The sequence below is a fragment of the Protopterus annectens genome, chromosome 17.part0 (assembly GCF_019279795.1).
Source record: "Protopterus annectens isolate FY-2018-M chromosome 17.part0, PAN1.0, whole genome shotgun sequence".
NCBI classification, from domain to species: Eukaryota; Metazoa; Chordata; order Ceratodontiformes; family Protopteridae; genus Protopterus; species Protopterus annectens.
In genome coordinates this window covers 421,991,089-422,006,691 of record NC_056751.1, presented here as the reverse complement: position 1 = coordinate 422,006,691, position 15,603 = coordinate 421,991,089, and the positions used below count along the sequence as shown (strand labels likewise).

The 15,603-nt window shown below is 39.2% G+C and overlaps 1 protein-coding gene across 1 annotated transcript in view; it reads left to right on the top strand.

The window, feature by feature from the left end:
- Window positions 1-15,603, top strand: part of LOC122791445 (mitochondrial mRNA pseudouridine synthase Trub2-like) — a 281,462-nt gene that overhangs the window by 169,263 nt on the left and 96,596 nt on the right. Inside the window, exon 3 of the mRNA XM_044059189.1 lies at window positions 4,160-4,296. Within this exon, the coding sequence (XP_043915124.1) occupies window positions 4,160-4,296 (137 nt within the window). The remainder of the gene's footprint in view (window positions 1-4,159; window positions 4,297-15,603) is intronic.

The following is a 15,603-nucleotide window of genomic DNA, read 5'->3' as shown; positions in this document are numbered from 1 at the left end:
CTCCACTGATCCAGCATAATTCGAGCTGGAACCAAAAGTGATGTAAGTGCTGCCTGCCCCATCTATGAATATTCATCCTGTAAACCTGGCTCCGTACATTGTCTTCCACATTCAGAATCCACATTCAGGAGCAATTTTTTAAATTATATATTTTCTAAAGGTTGCAAACTGCACTTCTTTTTTGTTATAAAAAGAAAGTGTTCGCATGCATAAAGATGCATGCGAACACTTTTTTGTTGGAAAAGTTTGTTCCATCCATGTAAACATGATCTTTAAGGAAATGCCCATGTAGTTACAGAAATGGACAAAAAAGAAAAATACACTTAAGAGCTACAAAGATGGAGAATTTTTGTATGTATGCGTTGTGTATTGTGAATGCTCTATATCGAAACATTTTGTAAATCACCTGAACTGTAAACAGAAGAGCAAAAGTTCCACTGCAGTTATATATAGGTCCCAACAAGGACACTGGCAAAACGCAGAAATGTTTGTGCAAATATATTTGCAAACATCACCTTATCAAGACTAGAATAGTGTCTTAAAATAGTGTCTTAAAATACTTTTTTTGAATGTTTGATGGTAACACAAGAGGATCATACTCCATTCATACCAACAAGCCAGAATCCACTTGTAGGTACATTCCATCCTTACCTTCTGTTATAAGTGAAGAGTCTGTCCTTTGAAACACTTCGCAAGCAGACCCATACTATACCTTGGAGGGGTATTAAGTTAGGTAGAAGTGCAGGTGATCTACAACAAGTCTATGCAATTTTTTTTTCCAATGTAAATCTTAGTGTGTGTGTGTGCGCGCATGCGCGTGCGCACACACACACACATATATATGTGTGTGTGTATGTGTGTGTGCATATATATATATATATATATATATATATCTATATATATATCTATATATAAAGGTATACAAATGTGTCTTTTTGTAAAATACTGCAACCATCATCATTTTAATATTACTAAGTTGGTGCAGAACTACTACTATGTACATATTTATCTTTGTAACAGTTTGTACTTTCTCCTGGGATGAGACAGAAATTGGTCAGAATTGATCAGCACTCATATCTGTAAACAAATTCAATATAATTTGCAAACCTGCCTTTATCAGGGTAGAAGATGTACCCTTGAAAGAATGAGAACAGTTCAGCATTCTGTCTCTCATATTGCACAGTGATGAGCATGTCTTTTGTATTGCACTGATAGCTAGTGGAATTTGGCTTGTGGGACTGACTGCATTATTAAAGACCTTTGTCATTGTGCATCAATGAGATGGTGTCTGAAACACTTACTTTGGAAGGAAGTTTGCGTGTCTTCCATGGTGCCTTGATAAAGGGAAGGGAGGTTTGTAAATGTTTGTTGGTTACCAAACGTGTGTCATATAGACCTGAAAAGGCAAAGAACTGTCATCTGATAAGCACTATTTTAGAAGCTGTTTTGTAGGTGTCTATATCACATAGTCTAACTGTCATAAGTTCGACTATGTAAATATCGAACCTGGAAGTTCGAAACGCAAGAAGTTCGAATGCTCACAACAGCGATTTTTTTCCCAGGGGGAAGAAATCTCTGTTCCGGCACAAAACCAGAAAAAATGAACACTTTAAACTCTTCCTAACAGCCAGACCATATTTGAGTGGTAAGGCTGATAATGCTATGGTGGAAAGAGCCAAACCAAATAGAACTATGGATACTTTGAATTATATGATGAAATATAATCGACCCACAGGTCTTGTTAAGCAAATAATTAAAAAGAATTGGATTATACTTGCATCCAGTCAAGAAGTGGTTGATCTAGTAGGTGAGACACCACATTTTGTTTTTAAAATAGAGAAAAGAATTTAAAGCAACATTTATGCTATAAGGATATAAGGAGAGATAATGTGCTACAAAAAAATGTATAAATTTGGCACTAAACCGTGTCATAACTGTACACATTGTGCAGATGTTAATATGGATTTAAGTTTTATGCACCCAATTAGTCAAAAGCTATTTGAATTTAGAGCTGCTGGAACATGTAACACAGAAAATGTGATTTATTTTGCTAACTGTGTATGCTGCCAATGTTTCTATATTGGTAAAACAAATAAAAAACTAAAAGAGAGAATAAGTGCACATTGTTCTGACATTCGTAGAAATGTCCTTACAAATGGTTTGGTTAAGCATATAGCAACTGCAATTGCTGAGCATAAATTCCAGTTTAGAATCTTGCAAGTTGCGTTTAAAAATAAAAATGGTGGTGACTTAATAAATAAAACGGAGTTTGCTGAATATAAATGGATTAATTTGTTTAGAGCTGACCATATGTCAGGTTTGAATGTGAGTGATAGTATAAAACCTATTTTAAAAGATAGACATGACAGAATACAAGCCTCAATGAGGCTCAGTTTTAAGGGAAATTTTATAAGATGTGGGGCACTTTAAGGATATAATTGTTGTTTTATTAAACATTGAAGAAGAGTCTGTTACTTGAAAGCTTTGTTCTGCTATTTATGCTGTTTATGTCCTGAGCTATTAAACTATTTATCGAATGGTGGATTTGGACTGTTTTTTTCCTGGAATTCTGACTGCTTTTCATCCAAGTCCTTTGATGTGTTGAAGACCTGTTACTTTGTAACGTGGGAGGAAACACACACGAATGTAGGGAGGACATGCAGACTCCACACAAAAGGCACCCCAGCCAAGAATTGAACCGGAGAGCCTCTTGCTGTGAGGCGACAACGCTACCGCTGCACCACTATGCCATCAAGAAATATTAAAAGCAACATTGGACTCTTCCTCTTCATTTTTTTTTATTGTAAAGGGCCTTGATCTGTCATTTTTTCCATGCGTCTGCCAAAGAGGACTGCTTTTATTTCCTTACTATTAACTAGTGAGATTCTAGTTGTCTACTGATGTACTATGTTCTTCATCTGTAAATATGTTGTAAGTAATTGCTATGTAAATTGTTAATCGCTATGTAATCCAATGTAACTACTGTCTGTTTATTTTAACTGTGGAGCTTTTCTCCCCGGGCCTCCGCTGAAAATGGACCTACGTCCAGTCGGACACTCCCGGTCAACAAATTTAAATAAAAAATAGTGGATGATTATGACTTAAGATTGTTTCCATATTGCTGTATTCCTTATCAGAGTTTGGTATATATGAGAGTAGTGTCCTTGTATCCTATTAGTTTAATGTTCTGTATTCTCCTTTGTATGGTCTGATTGTGTAATGTAAATTATTTTATCACTTTCTAAGGAAAATGGAGAACCGCAACTCAGCATAGGAGTGTTTGGGCAAACGAAAGGCAAGAGGAAATATAATGGTCAGCCACATCAAAGCTAGACGCAGCAAATGAGCAGACTGCTAACGGCTTTTTTTTTCCCCTTCATTTTTCATGTATTTCCCTATGTTTCAGATGCTTGCTATACATATTGATGTCTTGCATAAATGTGTGTGTGCTTTTATACATGATGCAAGAAGAGTGGAGATGTGGAATCTTTCAGGTGCCTGCGAGTGCACCCTGATGTGAATGGAGTATGTACATTTAGAGTTCCTAAAGTAGTTAAAATGAAGCACTAAGGAGTGAGCCGTAACATTTCACTTCTATATTTTTTGGTGGAGTTAACTTACCCATAACTGCAGCATTAATGCATTTTTATTTAAAAACATGTACTCATTTACTAGACTGCTAATTAATAAACCATGCCTCTTAAAATTACATCAGATGTAATTACAAGGAAAAATGTAATTCTCATGGCTCTTCATATGTACTGTGCGTTTGTTACTGTTTCCTTTAGGCATCATCTTGGTTTTGTTGTGAAATGTATTAAGAACCTGTTGCATAAATGCTTCACTAGGAAAATATTTGATTTGTGTAATGTAATTGAATTTCAGATGCAATAGTCACATCTGAAAATTCATCTACTAAATAATCACCATTTCACAGTACTCCACACTGCTATTTAATCCTGCTGGGCAGCAGTTTTCTGACTTGCTACCCACTGCCTATGACCCAGCACTGAACCTTCCAGAAAGCAAGGTGGTTGCTTGTGGTGAATAAAGCAGCACATAGAGACTGATAATTGCATGAGACTATTTTTAAGATGCATGTGACAAGACCGTGTTCACTTTTTGTACACTAACTGTTTTTTGTTTCCCCTTGCCTCAGGTATTCAAGGATAGATTTGAAAAGCCAAGAGGCATATGAATTGGCTGCTAAAGGGTTACTCCGTCCCATTGAGAAAACATCTCCTGTAATCACAGGAGTTCGTTGTCTTCACTTTGCTCCTCCTGATTTTATGATTGGTATGTAGTCCATCCTTTCATGTAGAAGGCTATGTGTGTTGAGCTTTTGTTGTTTGTGTAATCAAGCAATTTGGCATCATACCTCTCAGCTGAAGTGCCACAAATTTGGACTCAAAATTGTGCCTGTACCTCCTAAAATTGGAAATATTTTGAGAAGTTCTAATTCAATAGTACAAGTATTTTTAAAAAGTGTCCCTAATTTGAAGTATTTTCCCTTTTTATTTTGTTTGTTCCTAATTCTGGGGTTAAAAGGTCAAGAGTATGCTTTGCACATGTTATTAATCTAATTAGAGTATTACTGTACTCTGTGGCTCTTGATAGGTATATGCTTTATAGCACTGCATTTAGCAGATGTCCAAAGCAGCTGTTACTTTAACCTTTTGCTGACTAGGTAGGCATGCTGGGTTCAGATATGTTTTCTGGAATAAGGCAGGAGCTAGGTCAGGCTGAGTGACAGGTTAAAGTTGGCATTGTGTATAGGTGGAGCTTAATTAACAGTACATCTGTTCATGCAGGTCAATTCTATGTATTCACATTTAGATCTTGTTTTCCTAGGTTTACTAAGAAAATGTTTAACAACAAAGTCTTTAACATCAAAATCCTGAGACCATGATATCTAAAGACCAAAATGTTGAAGACCACAATGTCGAACTCCCAAAATGTACCCACTGCAGGACCCAAGTTAGCAATCGTTTCTGAGTCTGCACTGGTAGGGAGATTAAATATTCAAGTTTCTTTCAATATTGTGGTCTTCTGTATTTTGTTCTTTAAATATTATAGTCTTATGATTTTAACACTCAGGAGTGCAGTGCCCCAGCCCCTTATGTTGTGTTGTGTCCACTTACCAGCAGTCTGTCTACTTGGTGTGGGAACAGAACCCACAGCTTTCTGCACCAAGGATGTGTGCTACCTGTTGTGCCACTGCAAACATTTTCATAAATCAGTTCTACACAGAAGGAGGCCTACAACTGCCCAAACTCCCTACTTCTTGTAATCAGTTTTTGAGGTTGACTTTTCTTGGACACATGGCAGTCATTTGGGTTTTCATAAAAATGAAGTGTTTACCTTTCCACTTTCACTGGTGACTCAGAACATGAACAGTCCATTTGAGAAACACTGTTTGGATTGTTTTTTTCCTTTTCAAGAGCTTGCATTTTTGAAAAGAAGCCACTCCAGTGTTCACTGTGTTTTGAGTCCTTTGTTTTGTAGTGTGGTTATTTTCTTGATTTTTCTGAATACAAGCACGGTGGATGTTAAACATAATTAAAAATTATTTACTGGTTTTCTGATCATAACTTGTTCATACTTTGCTAACTAAATAGAAGCCCATAAAAATAGAAATTCATAAAATGTGTGCAGGCCTAAAGGGCTAATGTGTTTTGTCCACCATGGTTGAAAACAGGTTAGAGCTGTTGCTTTTGCTGTGAAAAAACACTTAGTGGTTGTTCTGCACTGGCATAAGTGGTTGTTCTGCACTGGCATAAGTGTAAGATGCTTTGCTGACTTGATAAGAAATGTGTATTCAGGTGCATAGAACAGAGCGTGCTCTGTACAGCCAAAGTAGTGACAGTGCAGTACCTGCACATTATAGATTTACATCCTGGTGCCATAGGTGTGACCCTGTTTATGTGGGACTAGACAGTACTTGCTAGTGACGTTATTGTACATATAGGTTAAATTTAGCCGCAAAACAGATAAACTAGTGCAAAGATGTCAGTTTTACCATTGTGATATAAATAGGATTTATTTATTTATTTGCAAATACAACAAACCAGTGACCACAGAAAGTAATTTAATATCTCTGTCTCTAGTGCCTCGGTTTAAATAGCCTTTAATGGAGTACAAAAGTCAATGCAAAATCACATTTTGTATACATCACTATTGTTTTGTCTTTCGGCTTTTCCCGGTAAGGGGTCGCACAGCGGAACTCCGGTCCGCTAATGATTGGTAGTAGATTTTTACATCCTTAATTAAACAATTAAATTATACAACTAATTTAACACTAATTATATTAAAACTTTCCAATTACAAGTGACATTAATTCCCCTTTGACTCTAAGTGCCATATTTCAATATAAAAAGGGCTTCTTTGTACAAAAGCTTCTTTTTAACATCCATCAGCCCTTCATTTCTTTCTGTCTTTTCTAAAATAGTGCCCTGCAAACCTTCAGGGTCACCATTATGATGCAGCAAAAAAATGTTGAGCTAAAGGGCTTTCAAGTTTCTTGTTTTTTATATCTCTCATATGCTCTTGTAAGAGAAGTTTAAACGCCCTTTTACTTTCTCCTATATAAAACATCCCACACTGACATCTTAAAATATAAGTAATACATTCTGTATCACAACAAAATTTATTCAACACATTAAATCTATAGACATTAATATATTCAAAAGTACAGACCACATATTTACATGTAATACATTTCCCACATGGATATGTTCCTTTAAAAATTGGGACCCTAGGCACATCTTGACACGGAGTGACACATTTACTGTGTATAAGCCTGTCTCTAATGCTTCTTCCTCTTCAGAATGAAAAAAATAAGGCATTTACACAACTCAAAAAATTCTTTAAACGTAAAAAGATAGCTCCAGTGCTGCTTAATAATTGCAGTCACTTGATCACTAAGCAAAGCCTACATAGTAACCATATATACTTCTTGTCTTCTATATTATTTGCTACATTATTCATTAAATTGTGCCTACCATGTTTGTCATTCTCCCGTATAGTGAACTTTTTACTTCTTCCTCATCATAACCTCTCAGGATAAACCGTTTAATTGTCCTCTCAAGCTCTTTTTCTAAAATATCTGTGTTATTACATAACCTTTTAACTCATAAATTCACCATATGGGAGAGATTTTATAAGGTGATGTGGGTGGAAACTAGTTCCATACAGGAAATGGTTACTATCATGAAACTAAACTTTAATTAAGGATGTTAATGGTGATGTATATAACATGTGATTTTGCATTGACTTTTGTACTCCATTAAAGGCTATTTAAGCCGAGGCGCTAGAGACAGAGACATTAAATTGTTTTCTGTGGTCACTGGTTTGTCGTATTTGCTGCTTTTCTGCCTTTTGGTGTTGTATTTAAGATTTATTTATTTATTGACATTTGTTGACCAGTAAAGTCCACTGCGTCAGGAACCCAATTTCAGTGGACGCCCGGGGAGAAAAGCTCCAGTTACAGATCAAACTTTTTTTTTTTACAAGACAATATTTACAATAATAAAACCATATACAAAATTGTTTTTATACAGTTTCCCATTTATTAGTAATACAGAGTACAAATTTTATACAGTCTGGTTGGGTGTTAATTGCACACATATATAGAATTCATTATATGGAGGAAAAAAGACATTCGATACATTCATAATAAGCAGTTCATTTATGCACTTCAGTACATGAGAAGTTTAGGATTTAGGCTAATTATGATTATAAAGACAAGACAGTGGTTGACCTATCTTAATTGATATAGAAAAGTCAACAAATTGTTACTTGAAATAGGGAAGGAAGGAACTGTTTATTATCTAGAAACCTTTGGAGTGTATTGTCCAATGTGGAATATTTTCCAAGTGAGAATATTATTGTACGATACCAATATATTTCTGTGAGTGTCCAAAGTAACAGATCAGTAATGGTGTTCTGACTGTTTCCTGCTTGGACTGGAGGTATTGGATAGAGGGACCACATAGTTAGTTTGACTCCATTGTTCAGTAGTTCCCAGGAATGAATATTGGCTAGATAATGGGACACGGTGGGTAATACTGAATGCGAACCACTGAGAGGAAAAGGGTGCCTGCTGTGGTGTACCACAGGATTCAGTGCTGAGTCCAGTCGAGTGAGAATCTGGAGATGAAACTACTATTTGTACTTGATTGAAAGACCTGCAGTAAGCTTAACAGACCAGGATGAAATGATCCCAGGGACTTGCAATGACTGTAATATGAAACATTAGTTCTGGCTGGTGAACCTAAGAATTAAGCACACCATGAACAGCACACATGTAGTGGTAAAGGGGAAGTGATACAAAGGCTTGAAGGAACCTGGGATGATGGCATCATGTAACCTGAAGGTAGGAGTAAGTTGGCAAGATATGAGGGAGAGGGATTGTCCGTAGGTAACAGAAGCAGTTATCACTCTGTGTAGAATTTTTTCAAAGTTTTGCATATGGTTCTGAGGATCTTATCTATTAGTATACATTAGAGGCAGCACAATTAATATGATTTTGGACGTGCATGAGATGCCATATAATAACACTAAAGTTTTATGCGGTTGAAGATTATATGTTCATCCCTCCTGCCATAAGTGCATTTTGCCTCCGTGCTTGCCAGTCATCAAATCTTCCCAGTCAGGCTCTGCCATTTCACTTCCCACTACCAGGTAGTTACCCCATTACAGTATGGAAGGATGAGAGCCATCCAGGGTCCATCAAAGAGGAAGCCTTAAAGGTTGCTTATGTCCTTGGCAGTATTCTGTCTGTATACATCTTGATCCATCACCGCCACCCCTACCCCCCCACACACACATTAATGGAAGTCTGGTCACCTGGGCTTTATATCCCTGTGCCTCTGTATCTGGCAGTACTTTTTTTTTTTTTCACCCATAGTGTGTTGTGACCTATTACAACCTTTTTAAGGAAAGTGAAGGTCAGAGTGCTGATAAAATTCAAGCTTATAAAGAACAGACATAAGGTGTCCGAGAGGAAGGATGATTAATTAGGCTGTTAAAGGATAACCACACCCAAAAACTGAAAAAAAAATGTTTTTCAGCAAATCTTGAACTTTTTCTGCATTGCTAATACCTCTGTATCAAAGTTAATGGTTACTGTTATTTTCTAATTTGTTATAACCCAAAATGATCTGAAGGAGTCTGACAATGGCTAGCATTGTTTTGTTTTACAGTCAATGGCTTCCCTTTCATGTCATATTAGAGGGACAGAAAGAAACCCTTAAGATGAGGGGATCATTTTACTGTAGTTTTCTCTCTCAGTTGACAACATTGCTGTGACTGCTTACTTTTCACTGTCCGCATCAATCCACATTTTTAATTACTTTGCTTCCTTTGATTTTCATTAGTGGCCATCTCTGTTGCAGTATTTTGAGGAATGTTTGCATGATAAGCTTGAAAATGTAGCTGAGTTAATTGTTCTTTTCAAAGTAACAACTGTAGTTCAGTGTTCAACCTATGTGATTAACAGGTGTTGCTTGGGCTGAGATGGTTTGTGTTGCAGTCACTTTTAGTATTGTAGCTAGAATTAAAGTCTTTGATGTTAATCTTTTTTCCCCAACTCCAGAAGAAACATGCACTTTTGCAGAAATTAGTATAGAAAAATGCAAAGTTATATACTGACAGAAAGCAAGAAGAGTTAGATTAACATGTTTGCTTTCTTTTTGTGGCATTGAGTTTGATTGCATTGAAATACATTTGTATCTGTAATCTAAGCTTGAAAGCCCTGCCTTTGTTCAGACTCTAGGCTACACTGTTTATCTGAGGTGTGATGCTAGCAATCTGTAACTGATAAAGCACATTTAAATGTTGTTGGCTCTGTTGTTGGGATAAGTGACCTAACTTAATTACTGTGCCACTCTTAGTAGATGGTGTGACAGATGCAGGAAAGAAAAGCAATCATAATTATTTAAATTATGTTTTTTCTGTATGTGAAGTGTTTAGCCTTGGATCAACACTTTTTGGAAAGAAAAACTTGACTTTTGGGTGGAGTCCAGCAGGTATTGAGATGTAGAGGCTGATTGTGTCATATGGACTTAATGTACTGTTGGAGCCCATTCCTTTGTTGCTAGCTGTGTGGCATGAAGTAATGTAACCCTTGCTGTGGTACCAGTCACCTGCGTTTTAAAGAGCTGACTATTGGAGGAGGCAAAGAGATGGAAGCAAGTGGCTGATGGTGGCCTTTCCTTCATGGGTGAGGGAGTGGTGAAAGTATAAAAAGACAGTGCCTTGTGGTGGAAACAACCAGGTGAGGGTTTAGATGCACTTTGAAGTAAAAGTATGGTGAGCTGTAGGCCAGAATTGCATATTGCAGTCCAAACTAACTGAGAAGGAGAGCAGGCATATCCTGAACAATCTGTATTAGCTGTGTGTGACAGCCAACCAGTACTAGCTGGATAGGTTGATGTTGCACTTAATATATTACCCACAAGAAGTATGTGGATGGCTTAGAAGGATTGTATAGCCAGAATGAAGAGTGCTTCCAAAAAAAAATGCTCGTTAACTTTATTACTTGATAGCACGCAACATTGGATGTCTTGCAGTTAGAGATATCATTTGAAATTGTGACCTAAATTTTGTTTTCTAAAGATATAAGAAATGTTCATGACAAGCTGTCCATCAGACATTTAAAGTTGTAGTTGCTTACAGCACCATCTTTCAGATCGGTTGCTTTTTTTGTGTGTGTAGAGGAGGTGGTAAGCTCTCCATATCAGTTGTTTTACAGAAAAAGTTTCTCTGAAAAGAGCTGATATGCTTTATGTCAGCTGATCTTCAGAAATGACTGCAATGAGTGTTTGGAATATCCCTTTGTAATATCCACTCTGTGTGGAGTCTGCATGTCCTCCCCGCGGTTGAGTGGGCGTTCTAAAGACATGCGTAAATGGGCGTGCCTTCGTTGAAGGTTGAACGTCGAGCTGGCACCTCGGTGCTCGTCACAATCTACTGCCAATCATTAGTGGACTGGAGTTCAGCTGTGGTAACCAACCCCTAACCGGGAAAAGCCGAAAGACAACAACAACACCACAATTCTGAAATGTCTATAGCTGCCATGCTCCTGGGTCTTTGCAGACCTGCTGGTGAATATCATGGCGTCACATGCTGGGTTAGGGTGTCACAACCAACCTAACTGCTCTACATATCAACACTCCCATGCACAGTACAGAACAGGTGCCCACTGAAGGACACAAATGGAAGAATATAAAGTGTTATGTTTGGCTAACTTACCGAAAAGTTAATCTGCATACTGGATGGAGACACTGTTTAGACTCAAGGTGGTTGGCAGACAAGTATTAAGCACCCTTTGCGGCCTTATCCCAGTTCAGCTGCTAAGGTGAATACTTTTTGTTGTCCTCTGCATTAATTAACCTAACTATTAAGAATCCCAAGCAGTCCAAATTTAAAACTCCACTGGAGGCTAGAGCCAAAAAAAGCAAAAAAGTAGTAACAGCTCAAAAGGCAAAGTTCTGAGGCAGCAATGTGCTGAAGGAGACCTGACTTCTCAAATTATAGATAATGCGTGGCAAAGTTGGACATGCTGTGAGTGACTGTAGTGGATACATTATTGAAGCAGCCATGCTTTTAGTGGAGTGACATTTGATACTAGCATTCTCCAAAAACAGTCTAGTGGCGAATGACAATGACGTTATCAGCCCATTTAAAAGGGTTTGCTTAACCTCATCCATTTCTTCCTTACATAGAGCAAAGACAGAAGAGTTGTTTTATTTATTTATTTATTTGTTTACATTACTGTTTTTTTTTTTTTTTTTTTACCCTTTTCAGGTAAAAGTTGAGCTGAAACCGCATATCATTAATATGAAAGTCTTTCCCTGCTAGATTCTGCCCCGGGGGGGGGGGGGGGGGGGGCAACACATTAGTCTACTCAGATGGAGTATTGGCAGGCCTTTTGTCACATGAAAGGGTCTTTTCCTAATCAGTGACTATAAAGATCTACACTAGCCTATTTACTTTAATTGGGGGGATGTTTGCCATCTGGTGGAGCTGAACTGGCATCTTCAACTGCTCAAAAAGGCTTGCTCTTCTTTCCTGCTCCCATGATAACCTCTCCCTGTTCTCAGATCTTGTTTGCCACTCAAGCAACTGGATGCCTCCTTTCACTCAAACCTAAATTAAGCTTATTTACTGTTTTTACTCTGACTTACTCGCTACCTGCCTTTTCTTCATAAATTCTTGTCTCCTCTTCAATGTTTTCTCTGTATTTCAAAGTTAAAATCTTTTGCTGTCCTCCTCTCGATCCCTCTAGCAGGTAAGCTTAGTTCTAGATTGTCCTCCCTGTATTTCTGCAATTGACTAATTGTTAGACTACTGGTTCATTGCTGTTAAGTTTTGTCTTTTTTTTTTCCCTGCTGGCTTGCTTGTTTTGTTAGAAAGTCTTATGGAAAAGCTGTCAGGCTTCAAAAAGTGTGTCAGATGTGGCCACAAGATCCCCACCTCAGGATACCCATGAGCTGTGTGTGGTATGCCTGGGACATTTAGATGCCCACCTTTGGTATTCGTAGGTTCCCTATCCCTCACTTCCTTTAGGAGTGTTAAGAATAATCTTATTTTGATAGGTCTTTTACCTGCCTCTGAGAAGAGTGAAGAAAACGACAATGAGAAAAAGAATATATGACAGGGCATCAGGATATTCTTCTTAACTAAGATACTAAGAGTCAAATTGGTACAGGAGGCTGTGGCTCCAGTTGCACTGTATCTGCCACATTGCTCTTTCTGGGACTGTCTTCTTTAGAGACTTACCATTACATCCAGTATTTTCTTTCTTCCTTCTCAACCTTTAGATTATCAGATCCAATTAGATTTGAAGCTGTTTGGTTCCAAAGCTTAAATTTCTCTCCCATAATGCCCTTCCACTACCTAATCTCCCCTAAATCTCCCCTAAATCTCATTTGCCGAGCTTTAAGCAGACATCTTCTCTGGAGCTCTGCTCAAGATAAGTGTTTTGACAGCATTTTTTACCTGATGTGCGAGTCCTGTCTGTTTATTGTTTTGGTGTTCTTTGTTTTTCACTGTTGCAGTCATCAGCTATGGGTTATACCTGCTGTGGTAGCCCTTGGCCGGCCCGAATACCAGAGTCACTGTTTTTCTGTGATGGTTGCTGTCACTTGTTGACTGATGTCAGGTCGTCCTTGCTAAAAAGCAAGGCAGCCGACGCCATTACATCAGTCTTTCTTGCCATGGAGCCCGTAGCAGAAGCAGTTCGCAAGTGTGCCAATCAGTCGATACCAGTGCTCGAATTTTCAGCTGAAAACATCTAAAGCTAAGTGCCCCATTGGGATCCTTTTTTCTTGCACTAACCAATGTCCGCCCAGCCCCTAATGCCCGATACGATATCTATGCAGGCCTCTACTGAGACCCTTCGGAGTCCAGTATGCAGCAGAAATCTTCTTAGTCTTCCGAGCCTTTGGTCATCTCTGACTCTGTTGGTTCCAGAGCCGCGATGCAGGCACTGGCTTCCGAGGAGGCCCCTCGCACTACTGATTCTAGACAAAAACTGACGTCCTCTCATTCGACTACCGCTTCTCTCAGACCGATGGATACTCTTAGGCCTAGAAGCCAGGCCACTCCTGGAAAATCTACCTCTAGTCTCCATCTTACTCCTGCTCCACCACCCCAAGCACAAATGCTTAAGATGGCAGAGGATTTTATCTCCCTTATCAGGGGTAGTCAGGCCACATCTCCTAAAAGGAAAAGACACCCTTATCCTGAAATACTGTCAGAGCAGGATTCTGAGGAATCTGATTATTCAGTTTTTGAAGTGGAGCAACAGCCTCTTACTGCTTATGACGACTTAGATTCAGAGGAATCCATTCCTTCTACCTCCCCACCAAAAGACCTTTCCTTTGGTGAAACCCTTCACATACTATGGAAACATTTCCACTTGGAATCTCAGGACTTCCCTCAGTCTAAGAAAAGATTGAGTTTCTAGACCTGCCCCAGTGCAGACCCCTGGCCACCCCCCCCCCCATTTTAGAAGTGGTGGATGATGTTTTCCATGAACCCAGCTTAGCCCCTGACACCCTCCCACTAAACCTGACACCCTCTCACTAAACCTGACAGGATATTGCAGAGTACCGGAATTCTCACAAATACCTGTACAGAAATCCTGCTGCAGACCCAGAGGTCATTACACAGGGACCAAAAGGAGCTAAAGTTAGTTCTGCTAAGAACCCTTTTCCCTTCTGACAAGGAATCCAGAGCTCTGTTCACATGGGGTAAAAAAGTATACACCTCTGAACCTTAGCTGTCAGAGCACTCAACTGTCAGTTCCATATGGTAAAATATCAACAACAGACTTTGGAACTATTAAAAGAAAAGATTTCTTCCTTTCCAGACTGTGCCAGTTCAACAGGGTTAGCAGATTTACTGCACTCTATTTGTCAAGTGGCCAAACACTGTTTGCACTGTGGATATGACGCACTAGAAGCCGCAAGCAGGGCAGCAGTGTCAGGATCTATTATTAGGAGACATGCATGGTTGAAGGAACAACCACTCCCTGATCATGTCAAGTCTAAATTGATTGATGCACCCTTACATATAAGGACTGCTTGTTTGGAATTAAAGCAGACGAGGTGCTTAAAAAGATGGAAGACCAAGGAAAATCTGTGCAAACAGTAAAAGATTTCTTTCAGGTTCAACCTCCCAGGTTCAGCAGGAATTTCCCCTCTAAGCACCGGTCCTTTCCTGCACCTAGCAGATGGGGGGGGGGGTAAGCCCCTCAGGGACAGACCACCCAGGCCTTTATCCCAGGGACAACAGAGAACGAAACAGTGGACCTCCTCTGCCCCTTAGGCAGGGAGTTCTAAGCCATCCTTCTATTGCAAAACCTTTCAGTGACTCCCTCTGCCCTCCTTTCACTCACCAAAAGCTAGGAGGAAGGCTCTCCCTCTGCAAAGACAATTGGCTTTTTGTAACCAAAGACCAATGGGTCTTAAAGATAATTTTTCAGGGATACAAATTCTCTTTCAACGAACTCTCAATTCCAAGAGGGTATCCAGACTTGCCTCCAAATCAATGGGCAGAGGCACTGAAACAATTCCTAACTCTCATATCCCAGGGGGCAGTAGAACCTGCTCCCACAGACCAGACAGGCAAAGGCTTTTATTCCAGACTATTCCTTGTTCTCAGAAAAAAGGGCACTTGACACCCCATCCTGAATCTATCCATTCTGAACACCTCCCTGGTGGTCCCCAAACTCAAAGTGCTAACTTTGCAGCAGCTGCTGCCTATGCTGACAAAAAATGCCTGGTTAATGACCCTAAACCTAAAGGATGCCTACCTCCACATCCCCATAAGGGAATCCTGCAGGAAATTCCTACACTTCAGGGCAGGCTCGCAACACTTTCAGTTCCCTGCACTATTCTTTGGCTTATCTTCTGCACCCATGGTATTCACCAAATGCTTAGCTCTGGCCATAGCATTTTGCAGAGAAATATTCAGTTTTACCCTTATCTGGACGACTGCCTCCTTCAGGCAGAGTGCAAAGAAAAGCTGCTCCAGGACCTCCTCTTTGTCAAAACTATCCTAACCTCCTTAGGGTTCACCATCAATGAAAAGAAA